This window comes from Gopherus flavomarginatus, chromosome 14 (genome assembly GCF_025201925.1).
Source record: "Gopherus flavomarginatus isolate rGopFla2 chromosome 14, rGopFla2.mat.asm, whole genome shotgun sequence".
In the NCBI taxonomy this organism is placed as follows: Eukaryota; Metazoa; Chordata; order Testudines; family Testudinidae; genus Gopherus; species Gopherus flavomarginatus.
Window position 1 is genome coordinate 35,120,656 of NC_066630.1, and position 23,209 is coordinate 35,143,864.

The 23,209-nt window shown below is 39.0% G+C and overlaps 1 protein-coding gene across 8 annotated transcripts in view; it reads right to left on the bottom strand.

Annotated features, from left to right (window-relative positions):
- Positions 1-1,581: 1,581 nt before the first annotated feature.
- The window catches only part of PHAF1 (phagosome assembly factor 1), a 50,220-nt gene continuing 28,592 nt past the window's right edge, over positions 1,582-23,209 (bottom strand). For 5 of the 8 annotated variants that reach the window (XM_050922788.1, XM_050922787.1, XM_050922785.1 and 2 more), the window contains 10 exons: positions 21,104-21,201; positions 18,518-18,630; positions 13,832-13,965; positions 12,484-12,567; positions 11,622-11,704; positions 10,264-10,307; positions 7,621-7,664; positions 6,028-6,086; positions 4,228-4,300; positions 1,582-3,698 (listed from right to left, as the gene is read on the bottom strand). In XM_050922788.1, coding sequence (XP_050778745.1) covers positions 3,609-3,698; positions 4,228-4,300; positions 6,028-6,086; positions 7,621-7,664; positions 10,264-10,307; positions 11,622-11,704; positions 12,484-12,567; positions 13,832-13,965; positions 18,518-18,630; positions 21,104-21,201 — 822 coding nt within the window. In that variant the 3' untranslated portion in view covers positions 1,582-3,608. The remainder of the gene's footprint in view (positions 3,699-4,227; positions 4,301-6,027; positions 6,087-7,620; positions 7,665-10,263; positions 10,308-11,621; positions 11,705-12,483; positions 12,568-13,831; positions 13,966-18,517; positions 18,631-21,103; positions 21,202-23,209) is intronic. The other 3 variants (XR_007769326.1, XR_007769325.1, XR_007769324.1) reach the window with 3 other exon arrangements.

Genomic DNA, 23,209 nt, shown 5'->3' on the forward strand with positions numbered 1-23,209 from the left:
TCCAGCATTTCCCACAGTTCAGTTCAGTTCTCCAGGTTCCAGGAGTTCTTGTGTGGGAAGTGAAGCCAAGAGATAATGTCACACCCCACCTTACATAGCTTTTCCATATGGTGGGAACCCTTTGTTCCAAACTCAGTTTCCAGTCCAGCTTGTGGAAAAATACAGGTACCAAAATAGAGTTTAGTGTCATGTGGTCTGGTCATATGCCCTAGCATGCCCTGCTGAGTCATAGCAGCCATTACTCACAGGCTGGCTGAAACATTTACAGGAAGGCTAACCAGGTGGGTGATATGCTTCTCCTAAGGTCTATTGTTTCCCCTAATGGCCCATTACCCTGAACAGGCTGTCTAGACTGGAAGCACTTCGACAAGTGGGTGTCATCCAGGTGTAACCACATTGAAATACAGATACATAATAAATATTCATAACTTTAGATACAAAAATGATACATGCACACAAATAGGATAATTATATTCAGCAAATCATAACTTTTCCAATGATACCTCACAAGACATATCTTGTACCAGATGTATAATTATATCATAATCATACAACTATGATGACTATGGAGTGCAGTATCACAACCATAATATAGTTTCCTATGCTCCCTTCCCCCTCCCCCAAACATCTAGCCTTCTGTTAAGGTCTTTTTTTATGCTTACCTGTGGTCTGCTGTCACCTGCCCCCTTTTAATCTAGTTTAAAACCCTCCTCACTAGGCTGGCAAGTTGGTGAGCAAAGAAGTTTTTCCCCTTTTTAGTCAGGTGGACTCCATCTCTTCCCAGCAAACCTTCTCGGAACAGCATCCCATGGACAAGGAAGCCGATGTCCTCCCATTGACATCATCTGTGCAGCCAAGCATTCATATCCAGGATGTGCGTGTCCCCGCATGGGTCCTTACACTCAATCAGGAGGATGGATGAGAATACAGTCTGTGTCCTCCCATCCCTCTTGCTCCCAGAGCTCAGTAGTCACTGCTGATCTGCTTGGGGTCAAACTAGGTAATATCTGATCATGTGGATGAGCAGCATGGAGTAGTGGTTAGAGCAACAGATGATCCTCAGCAAACTTTCTGTAATTTCTGGGACATGGGCTCCAGGCAGGCAGCACATCTCCTGAGACATGTCAGGTTGGCAGAAGGATGCCTTCATCCCTTTCAGAAGGATGAGCCACGGAAGAGTGAAAGTCTGTATTTCTCTATAAGATGGTGAGAATTTTGCTAACACCAGGACAGAGCTTCTAATCTGAAGTCTCATGCAGGTCAATTTTCAAAAGAGATTTAAGAAAATTAACTAATAATTAGCAATCATATTTTAGCTTTATATTTAGAAACATGTATGAATTTATACAGCACCTTTTATTCTAATATCTTGAAGTGCTCTAGAAATACTTACGTTTCAAAACTCTGTGAGGTAGCTTAATTCTGAAATTAACATATTTTCATAAGGGTAAACTAAAGCACAGATAGTGACTTGTCCAAGTTTACACAAGCCAGTGCTAGAGATTGGAGCAGAATCCTGGAGTCTTTATTTCCAACTCCCTGGTAAAATTATCCTGCATACAATAAGTAAATGACATGAAATAAAGCAGAAGCATTCACCACTTTATTACAAAAACACCCAGCAACTGTATGCAACACAAAACAGTAACTGAGAGTCGCATTTTATTTGTCTTTCAGTGTACATGCTCATTATGTATTCTGTTTAATTTACAGAAGGGCTATGTAAACCAAAATGAAAATTTGAGAGGAAACAAAGAAATAGACGGAGGTGTAGAATTTTCTCAGCAAGCAATGACCACAGGAAACAGCACAGATTGAACAGGAATTCAACAGGAGTAACACCTAAGAATAACGAAGGTAAACAGTAACTTTTTCCTTAGATAGAGTCTCAGTGGGGCTTTTTTGTTTTAATAAAACACTCTAGAATGTCACAGTATACAGGAAGACTAAATGGCAAAGAATATCATACGCACAAACTCTCTCACTCACACAAACCAAATCACATTTATCCCTGCTTCTGGTCCAGGATCCAAAACACTAGTTAACATTCTATTTCCTATCTCCCATTCATTGATAAGCTATACAGGATTACACTGTACATGGCATTAAAATTACAAAAATGTCATATTTACAAAATCTGTACACACATTGTAAAACTCACAAAATTGTTGTCTATGTATCACAAGTTGCTACACCAAAATATTAAAAATGGGACAAAATTATACATTTCTCTTTTCCATTTTTAAAAAGGGTTAATATTTCAAAGAACACACGCTATTTTCCCCAATAAGACTGTAAGAGAACTACAAACTCAAAGCATCCACTTGAGATAAAATGCAGTGAGCAGCATTTCCTGACTAGAGAACAGCCTATATCCTGTTTCCTGGGGGTGGGGTGTGCAGTTAGATTATATAGACAGAGATGGAAAAACTAGACTGAGGATATCTTTGGCTAAAACTTTGGCATTAAATAAAAGTTATAGTTTAGCAGACATGGGAAGAGGTTTCCTGGTGCTGGAGGAGTTGGGGAATTTTTCTCTCAATAATCTACATACTCACTACAAATTCTCTTTCCTTTCTCCTTTTCTACAGGAAATAGGGAGGAGCTAGGGGTTTGGAACAAACATATTTCAATACGTTTGTAGATGAGGCAACTGAATTTTCTTTTATAGGATGGATTTTTTATTTTTATTTTTAAGTACAAAGAAAAATGCTGTCAAAGAAGAACCTCTTTCAGTCATAGGAATAATCTCTTCCAGATTTCTGGGTTTTTTTTGGAAATGGCATATGAAAAAAAGTTAGTAAACCAGGCATGGCAGAAAAACAATTGCTTCAGCCTGTCAAGTAAATATTAGTGCAGGAAGGTGGACTATTCATCAATCCACCACATAAATAAGCTTAATGCGCAGCGTACATTAAATAACCATCACATCCCGTACACAGATGCTCCTCAGTGAAGATAATGTTTATCAAGTAATTAAAGTGTATGTAGTGCAAATGTTACACAACCAAGTATTATGCACATGCTACTTGCTTGTTCTGAAGTTACACAAAGATGTGGTGCCTGAAATCATGAACATATATACACCTTTGTCACACTTGGTACCATGTCCTAAGCCACAGAACTAGCTATGTGTTTATATTTGTGTGTGTGTGTATGTATATATATATATAATGTGTGTATATATACTTGGTTTCTTAAAACAGGACCACCACATCAATACAGTAACACAAACACAGACTAATATCAATACCTGTTTCCAGATGCTCCAAGGCTCAGAATGTTTGTGCTTCTAATTCTTGCAGTCATTAATGCTCCTTCTGCCAGCTCAGGAAGGACAGACAGTCTCTTCAGGTCTGTACTGTGCAGGAGACGGCCAACCGAGAGGAGTAAAATGACAACACAGGCATCTAGCTGCTTTCCTCCATCACTAGTTCCATGCCTTATGATGAAGGGTTGAGAGAATTTTCCCTCCGCACCACGCATGGACGGGAGGAATTTTATTTTGAAAAAAAATCATACCATGCTTTCCATATAAGTGGCAGTAAATCAAGGCACGCTGTACTAGTTTTGTAGCATTTAGATTAGCTGATTTTGAAGGTAATGCTTCATTGAGGAAGGTCCGACATTCTCAACTGGCTGCTGGGCCTTGCTGGGCCGTACAAAGTAACAGATGCTATGTGATTATTCTGCATCACCTGCAAAAGGAGGGCAGAAAAAAAGAGAAATTAAAGAAAAAAAACATCCCATAGGCCAAAGGGAACTCAGAAAGTTGCCAGTGACACAGTTACAGTATTTATATGCTTGAATGTAGAGATATTAAAAAAAAATTTAAGCAACTGATAAGTGGAATTAAAACACTTAAAGATCTTTGCCAATTCTAAAAAATTACTACTAAATTTCCAGGTGTCATTTAGAGTCATACTCGTTGTTTAACATGGGCACTCACCACCACCCAAAGTATTTAGTGATAACTAAGCACATCTCCCATTAGCATGAGTCATGGATGACAAGGCAGATGCACCAGCCTTAAACACAAGAGATGGATTAATCCTGGGGAGAGGGTTGGTAAATGTCCCACTTGTGCCATGTTCCCTGATATTACAGCCGCTCTCGAATGCTGGCTCTCATAGGTATATAGGAAAGACAAAAAGCTGCATTAAAATCCAGAAGCAAACTCCACACCATCTTCTCCCACACAAACAAATTTGAAAGTTTTTTCCTAACCTCAAAGATCATTCGTTGCAGTCCAAAACAAAACGTTGATCCAAATGGGTTAGTATTGTTTGGAGATGACGACCTTAAAAAAGAAGAAAAAAAAATGGGTGCATAAGAGGTTGGAATTTCTTAATGTGAAATAATAGCCACCTGTGATTATGTGGCAAGTTTGTCACATTTCTCTTAAGCCAAGATAATTTAAATTTGGAGGGATTACATTTATCTGTGCTATGATGCTATGCTGCTTTTGGATTTCAAATGGGTCATTCCTCAGAGTGGTGCTGAAGTATGGGGGGACCTAGCGGGACAATTAGTGACTGCAGGAGACCGCTCCCATTCAACCAAGGCTGGAAAGGAAAAACTGAATATAAACCAAGTAACGAAGAAGAAGGAGCTCAAGAAAAAGAGGACTTTTTTAACTAGACCTTTCTGTGCATGCACACATATGCATCTCTCTCCCATGCCTTTTTCAAGGAAAAATTACTAGGAAGCCTATTTTTAAAGGTATCTTCTGCAAAACATATATTAATCTAGTCATTTTAAAATACTGAATCTTTAGCAAAGTAGTTATTTATGTCTGAAGTGACATGCCTAATTAAATTTAGTTACCTTTAAAAAAAATACATTTCTTGACTTTCACATATGCTTCATAAACATTTAAGCTATACAAGAACTAAACGCTGTTTTGTTTTTAGGAGAATTGCAGCAGTTAGTCAATATAGGCCCAATCAAAAGCCCCTCTGAAGTCAAAGGAAAGACTCCAATTGACTGCAATGGACTTTAGGTCAGATCCTTAAAACACCTGGAAAATATAAATTTTAAAGTTGTTTATACTTGTTTATACTGTAGTTTCAGCATAGCTAGGACTGGTTTCGCTTAGTAAGTTCTGGCTTCCTCTACAATTGGTGAATTTCTTTAACTGAATGTGACATAGCAAATGTCACATCATCAGATGGTAATGCATCTTATATTGATTTGAACCAGTGACCTATGATGAAAGGGTCCATATGTCATCACTAATTCTCTGAGCCATTCAATCTCTCAACTACTCATTTTACACTGGAAAGACTTGATTGTATCTGAATTAATTCAATGTAATAGGGGAAAGTGTCCACAAAGAGAATAGGCTCCTTAATTTAAAAAGACAGCTCCAATTTTTTCAATAAAAAGTGAAGTCTAAATTATGCTGCCTACTACTAAAATGCTTATATTAGTGAATACGCTGGATTACAAAGAGATATTGTCAAATGAATACTTCTATGCACTTTCACAGACTCAAAATTGTGTAAAATTACTCATATTCCAGAACTGGATGAGAACTACTTAAACTGACACTATTGTTTAGATTTATGTAGATTTACAATTGAACATGTGCATTCATGCTAGACTGCCAGCACTTGGGAGCAGAGATTGTGTCATGCCATATGTTTATACACTGTCCTCCAGAATAGGCTGCTGCTCTTGATTAAAGTTATTTGGGCACACCCACTACACAAAAATAAAGTATGTTATTTGTTAACATACACACACCCACTATGTTCTATATATACTCTCCACTGTGCAACAGAGGATGGATTTTGGCATTTAAAAGAATTGCTGGAATTCCATTGTTACATATTACAGATTTTTGATTCCTCCAAATGGTAGTGAGCTTTCCTAGCTAGAGGCAGCAGAACTGATGCTCCAGCAGCAAAGAGGTGGCATAAATCCTGATGATAATTACTACCAGACCTATCCTTGTGGTAATCATCTGTCAGCAGCTCACTTCCTGCCAACCATACAGGATAACAAGACAAACAGCATCTTTACCTATGAAGTACCACGGGCTTTTCCACAGGATGTCCCAGAAGATCCTGAATACTATCCCACTGTAATCATATTAAAAGGGTGTTAGAATAAGAGAGTCACATGAAAGCTTTTCTTTACACAAAGGAGGAGGTTCATACACATTTTGGTTGTAGTGTTGGTACAAACCAAAAGGCAGCACAGAGTGCGATGAACTATGAAGGTTATGTTTAGAGAGTGTTTTGTGATTGGAGCCAGCTTTACTCAGCAGAACCTGCAGCTAGGAGACTGCTCCTAGTTTAAAACTGGTTTCCATTTTAGGTGGAAAGTGACTTTAACTGAATTAACAACAAATAATGAAATACTATTGTAACCTGTGTAGGCTTGATGGCAGAAACACAAAGCACTGTGTCCATCATTTTAAGGAGATATTTCAAAGAATAAGGCATCTGAAATTTCCCACAGGAAGGCACTCTCTTGGAACTTTGCTGAGATCAAGTTCAGGATGCAAGACAGGCGCAGTATTTATCTGACTGAGAATTCCCAGTACTATCCACTCCTGTGGTATGACAGCTTATGAAGCTATTGCTTTATATTGAAGGGATGTAACAATGCAGTGAAGCACTGAAGTATATCAAATAATTCAATCAGAAAGCAAAGGAGGATACAGACCTCCTGCCTTCAGTAAAGCAGTCAATGCTCTGCAGCGGCATTTAGATACTCCAATTACCATAACACCTGGGTTCACCTCACAGGCCCAGTCTCATTCCCTAGACTGGCAGGAACCAGAAGTGCTACAGGGTAGAAGTTTGTGGTGTTGTTGAACAGCCCTCACTCCAGAAGCCAACTGAGTGGTATTTATGCCCACCTTGATGTCAAAGGCATCTCTATATGTGTAGTGGAAGCATTTTACTTAATGTTTCTCTTGCCCCGCTTGGTAAAATACATGATGTATTTAACCAAAAAGACTGATTTACTGTTATCTGGTGGATTTTTTTTTACACTGTTTTCAGAAGGTTTGAATGATGGGCCATTCTTTATGCAATAGAAACCACTGTCAAAAGTTCATTACAAAGTGCAGACAAACCCCAAAGCAAGTGCTAAAAAAAAATTCAAAGGTGCACCCTGAAACAAATATCTGAGTAAACGAAATTCCTAAGAGTGCAGTTATCTTGTCACTACTCTAAAGATATTTAATTAATCTGTAACAGTTATTGTCAAATCCATCCACGTGAAATTATTTCTAGCTAAACTCCTGATTTCCACCATTAATATTACATTTCAAAGGTATCTCTAATCCTTCTAACTCTTAGGTGCCTTAAAATTGGAAACATAACATAATTTACTGGAAGACAAAGCCCAAGGTTTGACTGCACTATATTTCTGACTGTGTTAAGAGTAAAAAGTTTGAACTACAACAATTTAACTGAAAAAATCCAAATCCAAAAAAAAATTAAAATTAAATTTTGGTGGGAGGAGAGTAATTTGAACTCCCTTATTTAAAAAACCATCTTTCTATTTGCTATTATTTCTGCAACACACAGTAAGAGTTCCGCACACTCAGCAGCCAATTAATTTATACTGGCCACTGTTCTGGTTGTTTTTATGAAGACTCACCTTGCTGTACGTTGTGCATGTTTCAGTCTGTGAATCTGCACTATCTGAGGAAAGTAAACAAAAAATGCTCTTCTGGAAATTACATTTGGTACTTTCATATTGGATACATTTCAAAAAGAGTTTGAAAAATGATTTCAGAGATCAGGGAACTTGAAAGCATCACACAAAGTGGTCAAAACAACACAAAACAAAAAAATCCCACTGATTAAACATAAATCCACTAGATTAAACAACAACACTGGAGACACACATTTGCCCATTCACTATTTTTAAAAGTAACCTTTAAAGACTAACTGGCTTCTAAGCAGGGGCTGCTCTACACATTTTGCCGCCCCAAGCATGGCGGCATGCCACGGGAGGCGCTCTGCCGGTCGCCAGTCCCGCGGCTCCGGTGGACCTCTCGCAGGCGTGCCTGTGGAGGGTCCGCTGGTCCCGCGGCTCCACCGAAGCCAGAGGACCCTCCGCAGGCATGCTGCCGAAGGCTGGCTGCCCGCCGCCCTCCTGGCGACCGGCAGATCGTCCCCCCAAGCACGCGCTTGGCGTGCTGGGGCCTGGAGCCGCCCCTGCTTCTAAGAAAAAAAAAAAAGGAAATACAGGAGTGGAAGAAACAAGACATTATTTACTTCTCTTGAACTGAATTGACTTGTCAAAACTGTACAGTGTCAGGTAATAGGCATAGCAGTAGCAACAAATCAACTCTTGTGAGTGAGCTACTTTGCAAAGACTAAGCACTGTATGCATTTAAGAAGCCGACAAACCCTCAGATTTGACCCAATCACTCCCAAACCAGAACAGTTTAAGTAATCCCTACTGGGGGGGGGGAGGGGAGGAGAGGGGGAGAGGGAAGAGAGAGAGAAAAGACAAAAACCCCAAGCCACACCTTTGTGGAACACTCCTCCCCAAAAACATTATGAATGTATGGGCACAAGTTGTGCCAACCTCTGCTTTCCAGGCTGGCTCCATTTATATGAGCTGGTGTACAAGAACGCCGCTCTCTGAAGAGCAGAAAAAGCAAGAATCTTAGGAATTTTAATCCTTGTTTCTCAAAAGAATGAAAAAAGACAGAACAGAGGAACAGCATCACATATGGTTTGCAGTCCCAACAAACCAGGCACACCAAATTGCTTGCTCGCCATTTTTCCAGCCTATGCATGTATTTCCTTTCATCTCTGGACTTTTGAAAATGGAAAATGTCTTCTCTGGGGGCAACCATGAAGTGTTCTTTAATCAGACCAAAGGCTCATTTATATTGCCACTCACCACCAAGCAAGTGGTTCCCAATACAGCTGGGTTCAGTGTTTAAGAAATATGCCCACTGTACCAATGAACTGCCAGTGATAGAATTGCACTGCACACTGCTAACCCATGGAAGGGTTTACAGACTCTTCAATGGGCTTCATACTATCAAAGTTTCAGTGTGGCGGGTGCGTGTTGGGGAAAGAAAAGGATGAATAAAAGAAATCAAATATATCCATAATAGAGGCACAAAACAACTTGGACTGGACAAGTACTCAGAAATGGGAGTGTGAAATACTGCACAGGAGCCTTAGGAAACCGTATTTAAATAGGAAATGAAGGAAAGTAAGTGCTGATACTCTCAGGTACATCATAAATTTGACATTTATTTAAACACACATGAATGTACACCCCATCTCCCTTCCTTTCCCTTATTTTTAACCCAACTCAGATTCTCGCTGATGTTACTTCCATCAAAGCACTGTCCCTTATGCAAGTGAGTACTTTCAAGGGAGACAATCAATGTTGTCAATGAGTACGATGACAAAGGGATCTCTGGCAGCAGTTGAGCAAGCATCCTATATCTCTTCTAGGATATTAAAGCCCCGGTTCAACAAGGTACTTACACACATGCCTAGCTATGTTATGCAGCAGGTTAAACTAGACTATCATAAAAGACTCTTTTGGCCTTAAAATGTATGATTCTTTAAGCATGCGAGTATCCCCGTACTTTAAAGAGATTAATCACATGTTTAAAAGTTAGGCACATTTTTAAGTACCTTGCTGAATAAGGGTCTGTGTGCAACAAGAGACTTAGGAGGCAAAGTCCTAAACTCTTCCTGAGCCTGGAGATTCCCAAATGATAGTTACATAGAGACATATGCCACATACTGTAGGGGCATAGTTATTCTTATGAATAATTCAAATTACATTAAATATAATAAACAGACCTTGTGGGTGGTGAAGGGAAAGGAGTTTTATGAGTGATTATCAAGATAATAGTTTAAAAATACAACAACAAAGGTAGATTGGAAGGATCAGATCAGATTCACATTGCCCTACAACTTTTGGGTCTTAATGAACAACATAATTCATGTTGATAAAGATGCAGCAGCACTCCTCCAGGAAACTAGCAACACTATGTTATAGCCACACACCTGTAGGCATGGTCAGGCTAAAAAAAGTTCACCTAAGAATGAAGCTGGAGTGGCCAGAGAACTAAAATCTTTAAATATTTTCCTTACTATATATACTAGAAAACTGTTCAAAAGATCTCTTTCCTACTATCGTCAGCACTTATATTATCTTCTGTTGTTTGAGACTATATTTAAAGTAAAAACTGGTCCACTCTTTTGCCTTTTGTATTTTCTTTTAGAAACCCATGGAGCAGGAGGATGGATTACTGACCTCGCTTAACGGCTAGTGGAATCTTGAATTCACAACGATGGTATCTAGAACATTGAAATTTGTAATTTGTTACAAAACACAGGAATCAACAAACTAGGTAGCACAAAGTGACGTAGAAATTCTTTAGTGAGCAGTTTACTGTGACTAAGGGCACATCCACACTGCCCCACAGTTCGGACACGGTGTGCCAGTAGCAGTGCACACCACAGTGCTGCACTGTAACACTCCCATGTGGATGCTGCGGGCATGAACCTGAAGTTCGCACTACTGTAGTCAAGATAGCTACAGAGATTAGAATTGTGGAAAAAAAACCCCACGCTAACTGAAACAGCTATATCAGCAAAAGTCCTAGCCACAGTTATAATTGCAAAAAAATCCTTTTGCTACTATAGCTTATTTCATTCAGTGAGCTGGTATAAGTTACACTGGCAAAATAACTCTGTTGATATAAACTGCGTGTCCCCAAGAGGGTTTGCTGGTATCTCTATACCAGAAACCCTTCCTAGGGTAGATGAAGCCTATGAAATCATAGACTGACGTGGAAAATATGTCAGAGGCTTATATCATCAGATCGGGAATAAACAGTGGGAAGTTTTAACAAACAGTATTTGCAAATCATTCTCTTCTGTCATACAGAGACAGGGAATGAAAAATTCTAGAAAAAAGTTACAAATAAAACATACCCATTTCTAAACAACATTTGCCAGAAGGCATCACCAGCTCTTCAAGGAAGGAAAAAAAAATACTGGGAATACTTACAGGAGAATACCACGTTATTGGTTAGATTATGTGACCTCACTGTTCTCAGTCCTCTTGTGAACAGACACTGAACTATTTACAGGCTCTCTACAGACTATTGCAACATCCACCACAGTCTAGTGTATTTGTTTTTATAGTTTTAACAGCTAAAACTTCCCAAATGCTGTTTTGTTTCTACGTGTCAAATATACAAAGTCCACCCTGTACAAGCAATGCTTATAATGAGTGAACCAATAACTAAGCTATTTGGAGTTAAGTTTAAAAATTTGCTATCGCTCATGACTATCCTCTCTAAAAATGTACGTACTGTATTCTCTATCTATGCTGTGATGTTTTATTATTAAACATTACATGGAATGTGACTTTGAAGTAGTGCTTGCTGTCCCCTCATAAGTCTCTTTCTAATGTATACTTACTAATGCACAAGAGTTAAAAACCAGAGCTAAAAAGTGTCCTAACAGTGGTGGCCTGAAATCCTTCCAAGTTCCCACTAGATGAATCGAAGCTGCTCAACAGAAACTACAGGAACTATAGAAGGCTGACACAGGATTTACTACTTGCAGATTTTGCACTTTCACAGACTACTTCTCTGTACTCACATGTTAAAGTTGTAATGACCAGGATAATTTGTATGCAGGACAAATTTCTTCACTTTGTGAGTATTTGCATCAAAAAGAATATCCTGTAGAAGACAAAGGAGATAGACATGAGCAAAACAGTTTGGTAGGGGAATGTAGTTTTTCCTCAATATGCAGTATGGAGGGTCTAACTATATATTAAAAGTAAAAACAAACAAACAAAAAAAGCCTTTACAATATAAGAGTGACATTTTTATGTATAAATTCAAATCTGTATTTCTTCCAGCAAGTGCATATGCAACTATAACTATATGACTAGTTTGATGCTGTAACTGCAAATGTTAGCAGCTTCTCTGAGCAAGTCTATTATCAGCCTATTACAGTTCACTTTACATTGATGCAAGATGGAAAGCCAACATTCTTATGATACAAATTACTTGAGATGCTAAAATGAAGATGAACATGGGAGGAAAATTTGTTACAAACGCCATAGCAATATAAAAAAAAAATCAAAGTCAGGCATGGGAATGGTGAAATAGTATCTGATGGGGTAGAGAAGGCTAGATTTCAGCAACAAGGGCCTCAGTTCCTACATATTAGGGGTAATACGTGATAAGAGTGTTGGGGAGGATGCCAGACAAACATTCAAGAACCACTCCATGGATTGTGGGAAAATGGTAAAATATTGTTCAAGTCTGACTTAATTTGAGCATTTGCAATCCCATTTTTCATATTCAAAGATGCCTGAGGCAGCCACCGAGAGTTTTGCACAATGTTAGTACTTATATCAAACACTAACTTGAGATACTCAGTCATTCTAAACAGTACATTGGATGGCTGATTCAAATTTAAAATGCCTTATTTACAGAAGTCTTCAACTTACCACTCCAAGTGTGAAGTAATTAAAAAAGTAGTCATTGCACTTTGATGGAACCTGCTTATGGGGGGAGGGCGAATGAATTTTCATCTGCAAAGAAACCCACGTATAGATTTATCAGTGCTTACCATAGCTAAGGTATTATCAATACATTTACTTTAAAAACAATTTTCCAAGATCTGGTTTCACACTAGCGTCCACACATTTTCCCTCAGATTCAGATTCTAAATGATCTTTGTGCAAAATTATTTTAATACTGTGAGATGTCTATACAATCTGGGCTATGTACAACCCACACTACCGAGGGGTTCCATGTCAATTAGGAGATAAGGGAATTTTATCAGAAGTCAGCTCCTAATGTCTTCAACAGGAGGTGCTCGGATTGCCTAGCACAGAAATAAGATTATACTACTGGCATTATATAAATAGCAAATAAAAAGATAACTCAAAATTAAAGGAATCCACCTTTAAACACTCTGTTCTCATCATGTTAACACACCATATATCCCTGTACCCTGAAGTGAGAGATGGGCAAAGACCACTGAAAATGACTCCTCCTGGCAGTAAAGTGAGAAGAGTATATATTAAAGTCCTCCAGGTATCTGTGAAAAACGTATTCTATTGCCTAATACTGAAAAAGGTTCATATGCCTCTATCTACACTTTTCAGTGAAATAAAGGATGAGGCAAGAGGAATCCACAAAGAGTTTAATAGTGAAAATTGCTGTGGAGATAGCTTTAAATAAATAAAAATAATAATTAGTTTAAAAATGTAAAGCCTCATGCTTACTGCAGGATCACCAGCTGCTGGCAACAGCTGGATCTGACATGAGGCGTGTGTGTGTATTATATACATAAGTAGTGAGTGGGTTTTTTCATATCATAAACATAAAGAACACACACAGTTTACCTAAAACTTACCTTTAATTTTCATTAAAAAGAAGAAATTACCCAGAAACCAGCATACAGTTGTTAGGACTTGTCTATATTCAAACTTGCACCAGTTTACATTGGTTTTTAAACAGATTAAGTTATTCCAGTGCAAGACAGTGTAGGCACCTGTAGTATGATTTAAATAAGGTTTATACATTAATTTAAATAGATTCCTTACTAAATTAAACTAAACCCATATAAACCAGGTTTAAATCAGATTAAGAGAGTGTCCAGCCTGCATTTTTCACCTGTTTAAAATCAGTTAAAAATACCCATAGCACCTTTAAACTGCAGCAATCCTGAATACAGACACGGGCCTAGAATTAGGAATGCCTTTTTGTTAGTCTCTAAGGTGCCACAAGTACTCCTGTTCTTTTTGCGGATACAAACTAACACAGCTGCTACTTTGAAATTTTTCTTACCTTGTCTTCTGACTTGTAAAAGACTTTGTGCGGAGACCCCAAAGTGCTCAGAACATCTTGGCATGAATCACCAAAGTACACACAGCGCTCAAACACCCGCATCTTGGCATCAGCTAATACACCTGGGCCACAGCCTGAAGAATGAGGAACAACAGCCTAATGTTCATAACTCCTCGATCACAAAACTACATAAAGAATGAACAATCACAAACCCCAGCACCTACTTAGTTAAGGGGATGGAATGCAAAGAAGTTCCTGTAAGACATTTTTGCTGTACTGAATTCAGTTCTTAATTCTGATGGCAGTTTACACACAAAAAGGTCTCATCTAGGTAATGTGGTTAACTTTCATAGACCCATATCTTAATGGCTAAATTCACTGAGTGCTATTCCCTGAGATGTAGATTAAGAACTCTTCCCCTATCTCTTTTCATTTTACAAAATGCAATTTACTTATTTGCACTGTCAGTCTCAAATTTGATCAATTCGTATCAAGTATAAGTGCCAGCAGTCAGCTATGTCCATAAGAAGTTTAACTGCAGTACTGGAAGCACATTGGGAGTTGTATGGTTTTAAAGGTTATAAAATAGTGTGTAATCTGACCCGCCAAAAAGTAAGGCCCATGCAATAGAATTCTTTGTCAGTACTGTTTTAGGCCAAATAAATATACCGTATATACTCGATCATGAGCCAGTTCGTTTATAAGCCAACCCCCTCCCCCGCAAAATGGATAAGTAAAAATGGAAATTCTTTATGACCCGTTCATAAGCCGACCCTATAATTCAGTGGTCAGCAAACTTTGGCTCCCGGGCCCTGAGGATAAGCTGCTGGTGGGTTAAGATGATTTGTTTACCTTGAGCATCTGCAGGCACGGAAGTAAACCTAAGTAAACAAAGTGTCTAGGCATGCCAGCTGCTTACCCTGACGGGCCGGGACAGCAACCGATGGGGGAACTGTTTTGGGTGGGAAAGATGGGGGTCAGGGTCGTAATCCCTGTGACCACCCCTGTCATAAACAGATAAGTAAGAGTTAATAGAACAAAAGTGCTTCATATCTCTTTTGCCTGGAAAGGATTAACAAGTTCAGTGATCCTGGCTGTCACCTGACCAGAGGACCAATCAGAGGACAGGATACTTTCAAATCTTGAGGGAGGGAAGTTTTTGTGTGTGCAGTTAGTGTTTGGTTGTTGTTCACTCTGGGGGCTCAGAGGGACCAGATGTGCAACCAGGTTTCTCTCCGATACAGGCTCTTATAAGTTCAGAATAGTGAGTACTAGGTAGATAAAGCGAGTTAGGCTTATGGTTGTTTTCTTTATTTGCAAATATGTATTTGGTTGGAAGGAGTTCAAATGTGTATTTGGCTGGAAGGATTTTAATTTGTACTTGTATACTTAGGCTGGGAGGGTATTCCCAGTGTCTATAGCTGAAAGACCCTGTACTTATTCTATTTTAAATTTACAAAGATAATTTTTACCTTTGTTCTTTCTTTAATTAAAAGTTTTTCTTGCTTAAGAACCTGATTTTTTTTTATTCTGGTGTGAGACCCCAGGGGATGGGGTCTGAATTCACCAGGGAATTGGTGGGGAGAAAGGAGGGAAGGGGCAGAGAGATGTTAAATTCTCTCTGTGTTAGGATTACTTTCTCAGGGAGAGTCTGGGAGGGGGAGAGAGAAGGAGGGGGGAAGGTAAATTTTCCTCTCTGTTTTAAGATTCAAGGAGTTTGAATCACAGTGATCTTCCAGGGTAACCCAGGGAGGGGAAGTCTGGGAAAAGCAACAGTGAGGGAAAGGGTTTACTTTCCTTGTGTTAAGATCCAGAGGGACTGGGTCTTGGGGGTCCCCGGGCCAGGTTTTGGGGGGACCAGAGTGTACCAGACACTGGAATTCCTGGTTGGTGGCAGCGCTACAAGTACTAAGCTGGTAACTGAGCTTAGAGGAATTCACGCTGGTACCCCATCTTTTGGATGCTAAGGTTCAGAGTGGGGAATTATACTATGACAACCCCCCACACGACTCCATCCCTAACCTGGGACCCCACACTCTCCCCATCTCATCCCTTTCCACCTCATCTGGGGAGGATGTCTCTGGCCTGGTTGGAGCTGCTCTGGCAGGCTGGGCAGCATGGCTGCAGCCTGCTCTGGCGGGCCAGACTGGGTGGCACAACCTGCTCTGGGGGGCGGGGCCGAGCGGCACGACTGCAGCCTGCCAGTCCCGGAGCTGCAGCTGCTTCGGAGGCTGGGGGGAGAGCAGCGTGGCCAGAAGCGGAGAGACTCTGGCCCGCCTCTTCCCTTCTGGCTCTGCTGGCTGTGCTGCCTCTCTTTGCCCCCTCTGCTGGTGGGGAGGGGAAGGGGCTGTGTCTCACCTCTCCCTCTCTATACCCATTCATAAGCCGACACCCTTCTCCGGTGCTTCCCCTTTTTACTAAAAAAAAAAAAAAAGAGCTTATGAACGAGTATATACGGTATATTACATTCTCACCTGAGAGTTTCAATTTTTTATTAGCTACACAGTAAGTAAATTCACATAAACACAATGCTTATTTAAATAAGTGCACTGAATCACAGCTACATAGATGCATGGTTGAAACATTGTCTGAAATTATGAAACAAGTGACTGTATATATAACATTCCATTGCTCTACTTTGCTGCATAGGCATTACAACTCAAGGTATTTTCCACCAAAATAGCTTAAATCCAAAAACAAACAACCTCCCCCGAACAAAAATCAGATTAACAAATCAGGAAATTAATTTCTTTATATATTAGATGACACTAAAGTGCAATATACTGGAATTAAAGTTTTAGCTCATCTGGTTGCTGGATAGGTACAAACAGGCTATTCACAAGGCAAGTTTAATTGCACTATGTCGCCAATGGCTCTAACCTGAATACCATGACCAGAAGTTCTCTACAGTTCTAGCCTTTCACTGCCAGCAATCACTTAACTAAAGCAATCATGGCGTGAAAGGGTGCTGAACCACAACATAGAGGCCGTAACAGTAGTATTTGCCTATTTGACTACGTCTTCACAGGCCTCATGGGGAGCCTAAGATACAACATGGCCAGCTAACATGGCTTCAGAAGTATGAGGATGCAAGCTAACAGGGCTTTTCAAATGTGTTAACACAACTCTCTCTCTCACACACACACACACACTTTGCCCATTTTGACATACCTCATAGGGCTTTTCAAATGTGTTAACACGACTCTCTCTCTCACACACACACACACTTTGCCATTTTGACAAACCCGCTATGTCTAGCTAATGGTTGGGCAGTGATATAGGTCAAGGATAAACATGCCTTGCCTCTAAGAGAAAAATTTTAAATGTAATGCTGAGAGGCTAATTAGTATTTTTATTTATGATTTCCAGAAGTGTTTTTTTCAATTTCGTGGAGAATTCAGTTTTTCTTACCAAACAGCTCTCTCACCATAATTAGAAAGTTTTCCTGAGAGCCAAGAGAAGGCCAGCAAGTGCTGCCTCCTGGTCTGGGATATCTCATAAGTATTATAAAGAGAAGGAAACCCAATCAAGCCAGCTTTGATTTCTTCATCAAGGGTTACTGTAAGTTAACTTGCTTACACAGGAACTAATTCTAGAAGGGGTGGGGAATGAATTAACTGAAGGAACTCAGTTCAGCTAGGAAAGAATGACACATGGCAAGTTTGTTCTTTATAAAGTTCTAGAAGTCTGACAGCTAATATAACATTTGAATGAAGATTTTATTTGTTGCTAACATCATTTCCTTTAAATCTCAGGTATGTATGTTATCTAGACATGACACTCTACCTTAAAAGTATCCAATTTTTCAAAACCATTTACATTATCTGGATAATATAGCTAACTCCTTCCCTACTACACCAGGATATATGATCCCTGTCCTAGGCAGCTCTCCATTATCTTCCTCTGTAAAGACAGAAGCAAAGTAACTTTAACAAATCTGCTACATTTTTATTCATTGTTTCTTACTCCTCATTTTTTTAAAGCTTTCCCTCCCCCCATTTTTTACCTTGTGAGCACTAGGAATATATGCGAGTTCTCTCAACATGACCATGTCTGAAAAAGTCATAACACTGAGAAAATAAACCCTGTTGCTTGAGAGAAGAATTTGAAATAAACTGAACATGTTTTTTGACAATATTTTAAAGCCCTTTAAAGGAAAAGTCACCTACTGGCATCTCTTAGCAGGCAATAAACCTTTCTTCTTATTCTGTAAGTCCACCCATCAAGAGAACACGGGGTAAATACCTAATCAACTCATGTCACTTGTAATGCCACCTCCACTGAATTCAGAATGACAGTGGCATTGTGTAGTTCTGGTGTTACAATGTACAGGGCACAGACTTACCTGAGGTTTCTTTGGTTTTGACAAGGTTTTCCTATGACAGACAGCATCTGTTTATTTTTCTGGGAATATATACAGAATAAAACAAATTCCACTGCCAGCAAGAAACTCCATGACCTTGGAATTGAAAGAAGTTTCCACAGCCATCTATGATTTCTCCATGGGTGTGGATATGCAGCAACAGTAAGACACAATTTCATAGAGGGTTTAATATAAGATGTGCAAAATATTTTGAAACCCACCTATGAAAATACAATAAGCTAGCTAACACATATTTCATTCAAATTTGCCCTTCCTTTCCTGACTAAAAGTGAGGGCAACACAACATCTATTCTTAGTAATACCTGCAGTGAGTAAGCGGAGCCGTAAACCTGAGGGTCCAGTTCCATCTCTCAGAACATCAACATTCTCTGCATACACGTTACCAAGGAAACAGCTGAGGGGCATGAGGGGAGCCCTGGAAGAGTTAGATCAGATATAACAAAAACAAACACTGGAAATGCTTAAGCTTAAAATTTTCTGCTAACTCTCCAATGACAGAAGCTAGTACAATACATTGAAGCAAAGCATATTAGTGTTGACATGGGAGAGCCTAACTCACCTGGAATGAAGGGGCTGAAGTAACTTTTGAGACATTCAACTTTGAAAAAAGCTCACACTGTCTAGAGCCTTGTTAAGCTGCACAATAAATAAAAATGCAACATGAAAGATTGGGTCCTTTACTAATTAAAAACCAATTCAAAAGGATCTAGAAATTACAGTAGCTGCATCCAGTCCTTGGACTTTACAATTATATATCTCATATTATACCAGAACATATTGTTTCAGACAGTTTTTGGTTTCAAATGTATTTCTTCTGAAAATAAGGGCCATATTGTGCTTATACATGCTTAACTCACAGCTGCCGCTAGAACTAAACAACATCTGTGTGCAATGGGGAGGCTTCCAGACATCACACTGCCAGCACCTCTCACTCTTCAGCTCTAGTATTCCCATTAGCCCAGTCCTGGACCATTCTTGAATACAGATGGCCGAGTGTACTGATTTCTGCAGTGGTTTGTTGATGTGAGTTAGCATCTAAAGTCTATTTTAAGATCATAAAACACATGTCTCCTAGTCCCTAGATTTTAATTGATTCATGTTGTCATGTATCACCATTTCTAAATGTCAAGGTATCTGAATTATTTTAAAGGGGCGTCATCAGCATGAACTCTAGACAATTAACATTTTTTGAGGGAGTTTAAGCTGCACTATCTGTTCCTCAGTTCACTTGCCAAATTTCCTTTTGAAATCTCTTTCAGTTATAATCATCTAGTTAACTCAACAGTAGCAAGTAAGGAATTTACAGAAAGGCAATACACTTTTAAGAGAGTATGTGTACTTCCCTTAAAGTTATTTTTTCCCAATAATGTGAATTTTTCTGTGCCTGGGTGAATACATAACTTGCCTGTGAGCTGAGGCTTTTACACATGCACACATATATTAAAACCCACCATGCCACAGATGGGTGCAGGAAACCTTTTCCAAAGCACTTGATTCTAATTAGACTACAATGTCCATATGAATAAGGTCCATTATAATGTATCCCCTTCTTTTGCTCATTAATCCACAAGTGTGTTAGTCTTCCCCTGGCATTAATAACAATACTTTCTTTAGCAAAGCAAATGGCGTTATCTGTGTAGGGTATGTAAATGTATGAGGAGAAAGCAAAAATTTACAGAAATCCCTTTGTTTCCCATCTTGTCTAAGAAATCCGCAGGAAGAAAAATACTTTCAGAAATACTGAACCTTGAAGTAATGGTAACAGTACAGTATTGCTTAATATGGAACAATGAAATGCCATGTCATATATGAATGTAACAGTTCATTCAGATAGGAAAAAAAGACACGAGGATTCATTTTCCTGTTGATAAGGGATTTACATAAGTAACTCCCATTCGTACTCACGGGAGTTAGACACACAAATCCCTTGAGGATCAGTGGGAAGGAAATAAGGAAATGACACATTATTCATATGCTAAATGAGCACGGAGACTGGTATTTTATTATTTGTATTGCAGTAAAGCTTAAGGGCCCTAATCAGAAATTGCAGCCCCATTGACACGACAAACAAATAGCAAAAATATTGTTCCTTGCCCCAGTCAGCTTGACTTAGCTAAATAAAGGGCATCAGTGTACATGCAAACTGTGCAAGTACAGTGGCTTTTCCAAATACAGCTCATATCCTCATCCTGGAGCATGTAACCTCACTCCTGGAGAAGAGTTTCCTTCAGTCTCACTTGCTTCTTCCATACTACCCCACCTATCCTCTGAGCTTAATTTTGATCTTAGTTGATTTAGGGGTTGTCTACACTTCACCGAAGTGAGGACTATGGGGGGTGTGAATTGCAGAGCGGTGGGAATTGCTTCGCTCTAAACTGCCCCATATGGACGCTGCTCGCGTGAACTAAAAAGGTACCTACTTCACGTTAACATACTCCTGTTTGAAAGAGGACTAAGTTAACGTGAACTAGGTACATTTTCGTTCATGTCAGCAGCATCCACATGGGGCAGTAAGGCCAACACTTGCATGCACTCTGCAGTTCACATCCCAGTAGTCTGCACTGCAGCACGCTGTACACATAGCCTTAGATTAGTGCAACTAATCTAAATGTATTTACACCAGATTCACACCAGTGTAAATCAGATCAGAATTTAGCCTTGTTTCATAGGACAGTATGGTTCTGTGCGCAACATCCAGGAATATTTGAAGAAGCATTACCACAAAATGATGTATTTGGCACCATCCAGAGAAAGGAACGAATGGAACTAGACACTGCATTTCTTATAGATTTGGCATTCATATAAGTCTAAATAAATAAATACACGTGAAGGAGAAAAAAACATTTTAGATATTGGTTAACCACCTTTGACAATTCAGCTATACATACTTCGTATCCTGCAGGCTGTTTCCATTGTAGATGTACATACGTTTCACAGTTGCACCATGGGGAATTTGCAGAGAAGCTAGGCCATGAGCAAAGTTAGGCTGTGAATATATAAAAACATTCTAACTGACTATTATATATTGTATGACAAACATATACATTGCTCTAAAAACACCCATTTCCATTCAAAATATTGCACCACACAACTGTATTTGTAAATACAGACTGTACATCTCTAGTTATAGTTAACCTGAATGTCTGTACACTACAACTGCAGGAAAAAAAGCCACTGGAAAATACTTGCTTGCACTGCATTGTTCGCTGATGCTCATGGTGGGGTGGAAATGCTCAATTATTTTACCTACCCTCTGCAAGATGGCTGTAATTTTTCAGTTACCTAACATAAGCCACACATATACCCAAGACATTCTAGTTCAGGACTAGTGTTTGAAAAAGTTTACTGGTTCTGAAAGCATTAGGTCTGGTATGCTACAGTATTTATGGTACTGGAAAATTGTACATGTGGGTGACACTTTTTTTTTTTTTAAATCTTATCAATCTTTTGTCGTATTATTCATGCTTGCTTTCTGAAACCAGTTAATTGTTCCCCAAAAATTTAAGAATTAATGCTTGTACCTCTGCTGGTTTGGAGAATGCCTTTGTCAAAGAAAATACTTTGACCTACCTGGTTCTTTTCAGTATTCTTTTCTTATCCAACCCCTCCAACACAATTCAATGTTATTTATGTATGGATAATTTTTACAATGATTTTAAAATCTTGTTATTAAAGAAGAGTGGTGCGCAAGAAGGAAATCTGATACTGTCCTAAGTGAATCTGTTTATAGGTATGCATACTGAACATACAGCTCACCTATACAAGATTAGCGAAGAGTCCTGTGGCACCTTATAGACTAAGACGTATTGGAGCATGAGCTTTCGTGGGTGAATACCCACTTCGTTGGATGCATACAAGGTTGTCTCTGCAACACTATTCAAACACACACTACTAGCTTTGGAAAGGAAAATAATTTGTCGTGCTGTGTTGTTCCCTGGCATAACATACAGACACAGAAACAACACACACTGAAAAAATAACTATGCAAAAGAGTCTCCTTCTTTAACTGGTTTACTCCAATAGGACCTCACCTAAACTAAACACATCAACGTTTTTTAATATGAAAAAATATATTGTAAGAAAAAACAGGAAACGTAACAGGAATAACTGACCTTTCACTATATACCTATCATTTCACACACTGTTTCCTTTCTAACCTAATTAGTCCTAACAACCTGGCAGTCTAAGACAAGGGGAAACCAAATTAATAGTATTTAAGGAAAATGACAGTCAATGTCATTTTAATATGTTCAGTCTCTAGTCATTTCTAAATAGAAACAAACTTCTTGTTTGCCTTTTGACTACACTGAGCCGAAGTTTTCATTGTGTTTTCCCACAAGGAAGTTTACAGGTGTTTTTTACCCAACGTGCATCAAAAGTTCAAAGTGTTCTTTACAACAAGTAGTAGGACTTTGCAACAGACATGACATTCACTGCTTTGTGAGGTCTTTCTGGATTTCCACACAATCCTTCCTAATCTGCAAAAAAACAACTGTCAAGTGCAGATTTCACTACTTCACTGTTCAACCACTTTTCCAGGATGTTTTGATGGGGGAACTCCACTGTTGATCTCCTTCCATGCTGATCATTTTTGTTTTCTACCTCTACAACAATTTATAATCTATGGAAGAACTTTACCTCTTATCATAAGAAAGCTTAGGAACCATAATAGCCTCTCGTGAGTAACTTTGTGAAAGGCTTTGAAAGTAAAAATCAATTCTAGCTTCTATTTTGGAGACTCCTGTTAAAGAACTCTAATAGCATTGAGAGGCACAATTTTTCCAGTCAAGACATGCTCTTATTATGTGTTTTGTAACTACCCCTAATTATTTTTCCAGTTAGTCAGCCAAAGTTGGTACTGAAATAAGATGCATAGGTCTGCAATGGTTAAGATCTTTCCTAATAGCTCTTTTAAAAAAAAATATAGGCACAACATTGGCTATACTCCAGTCTCCAGATATAATACCTGATAAAAATAAAATCTTTCATTAAGC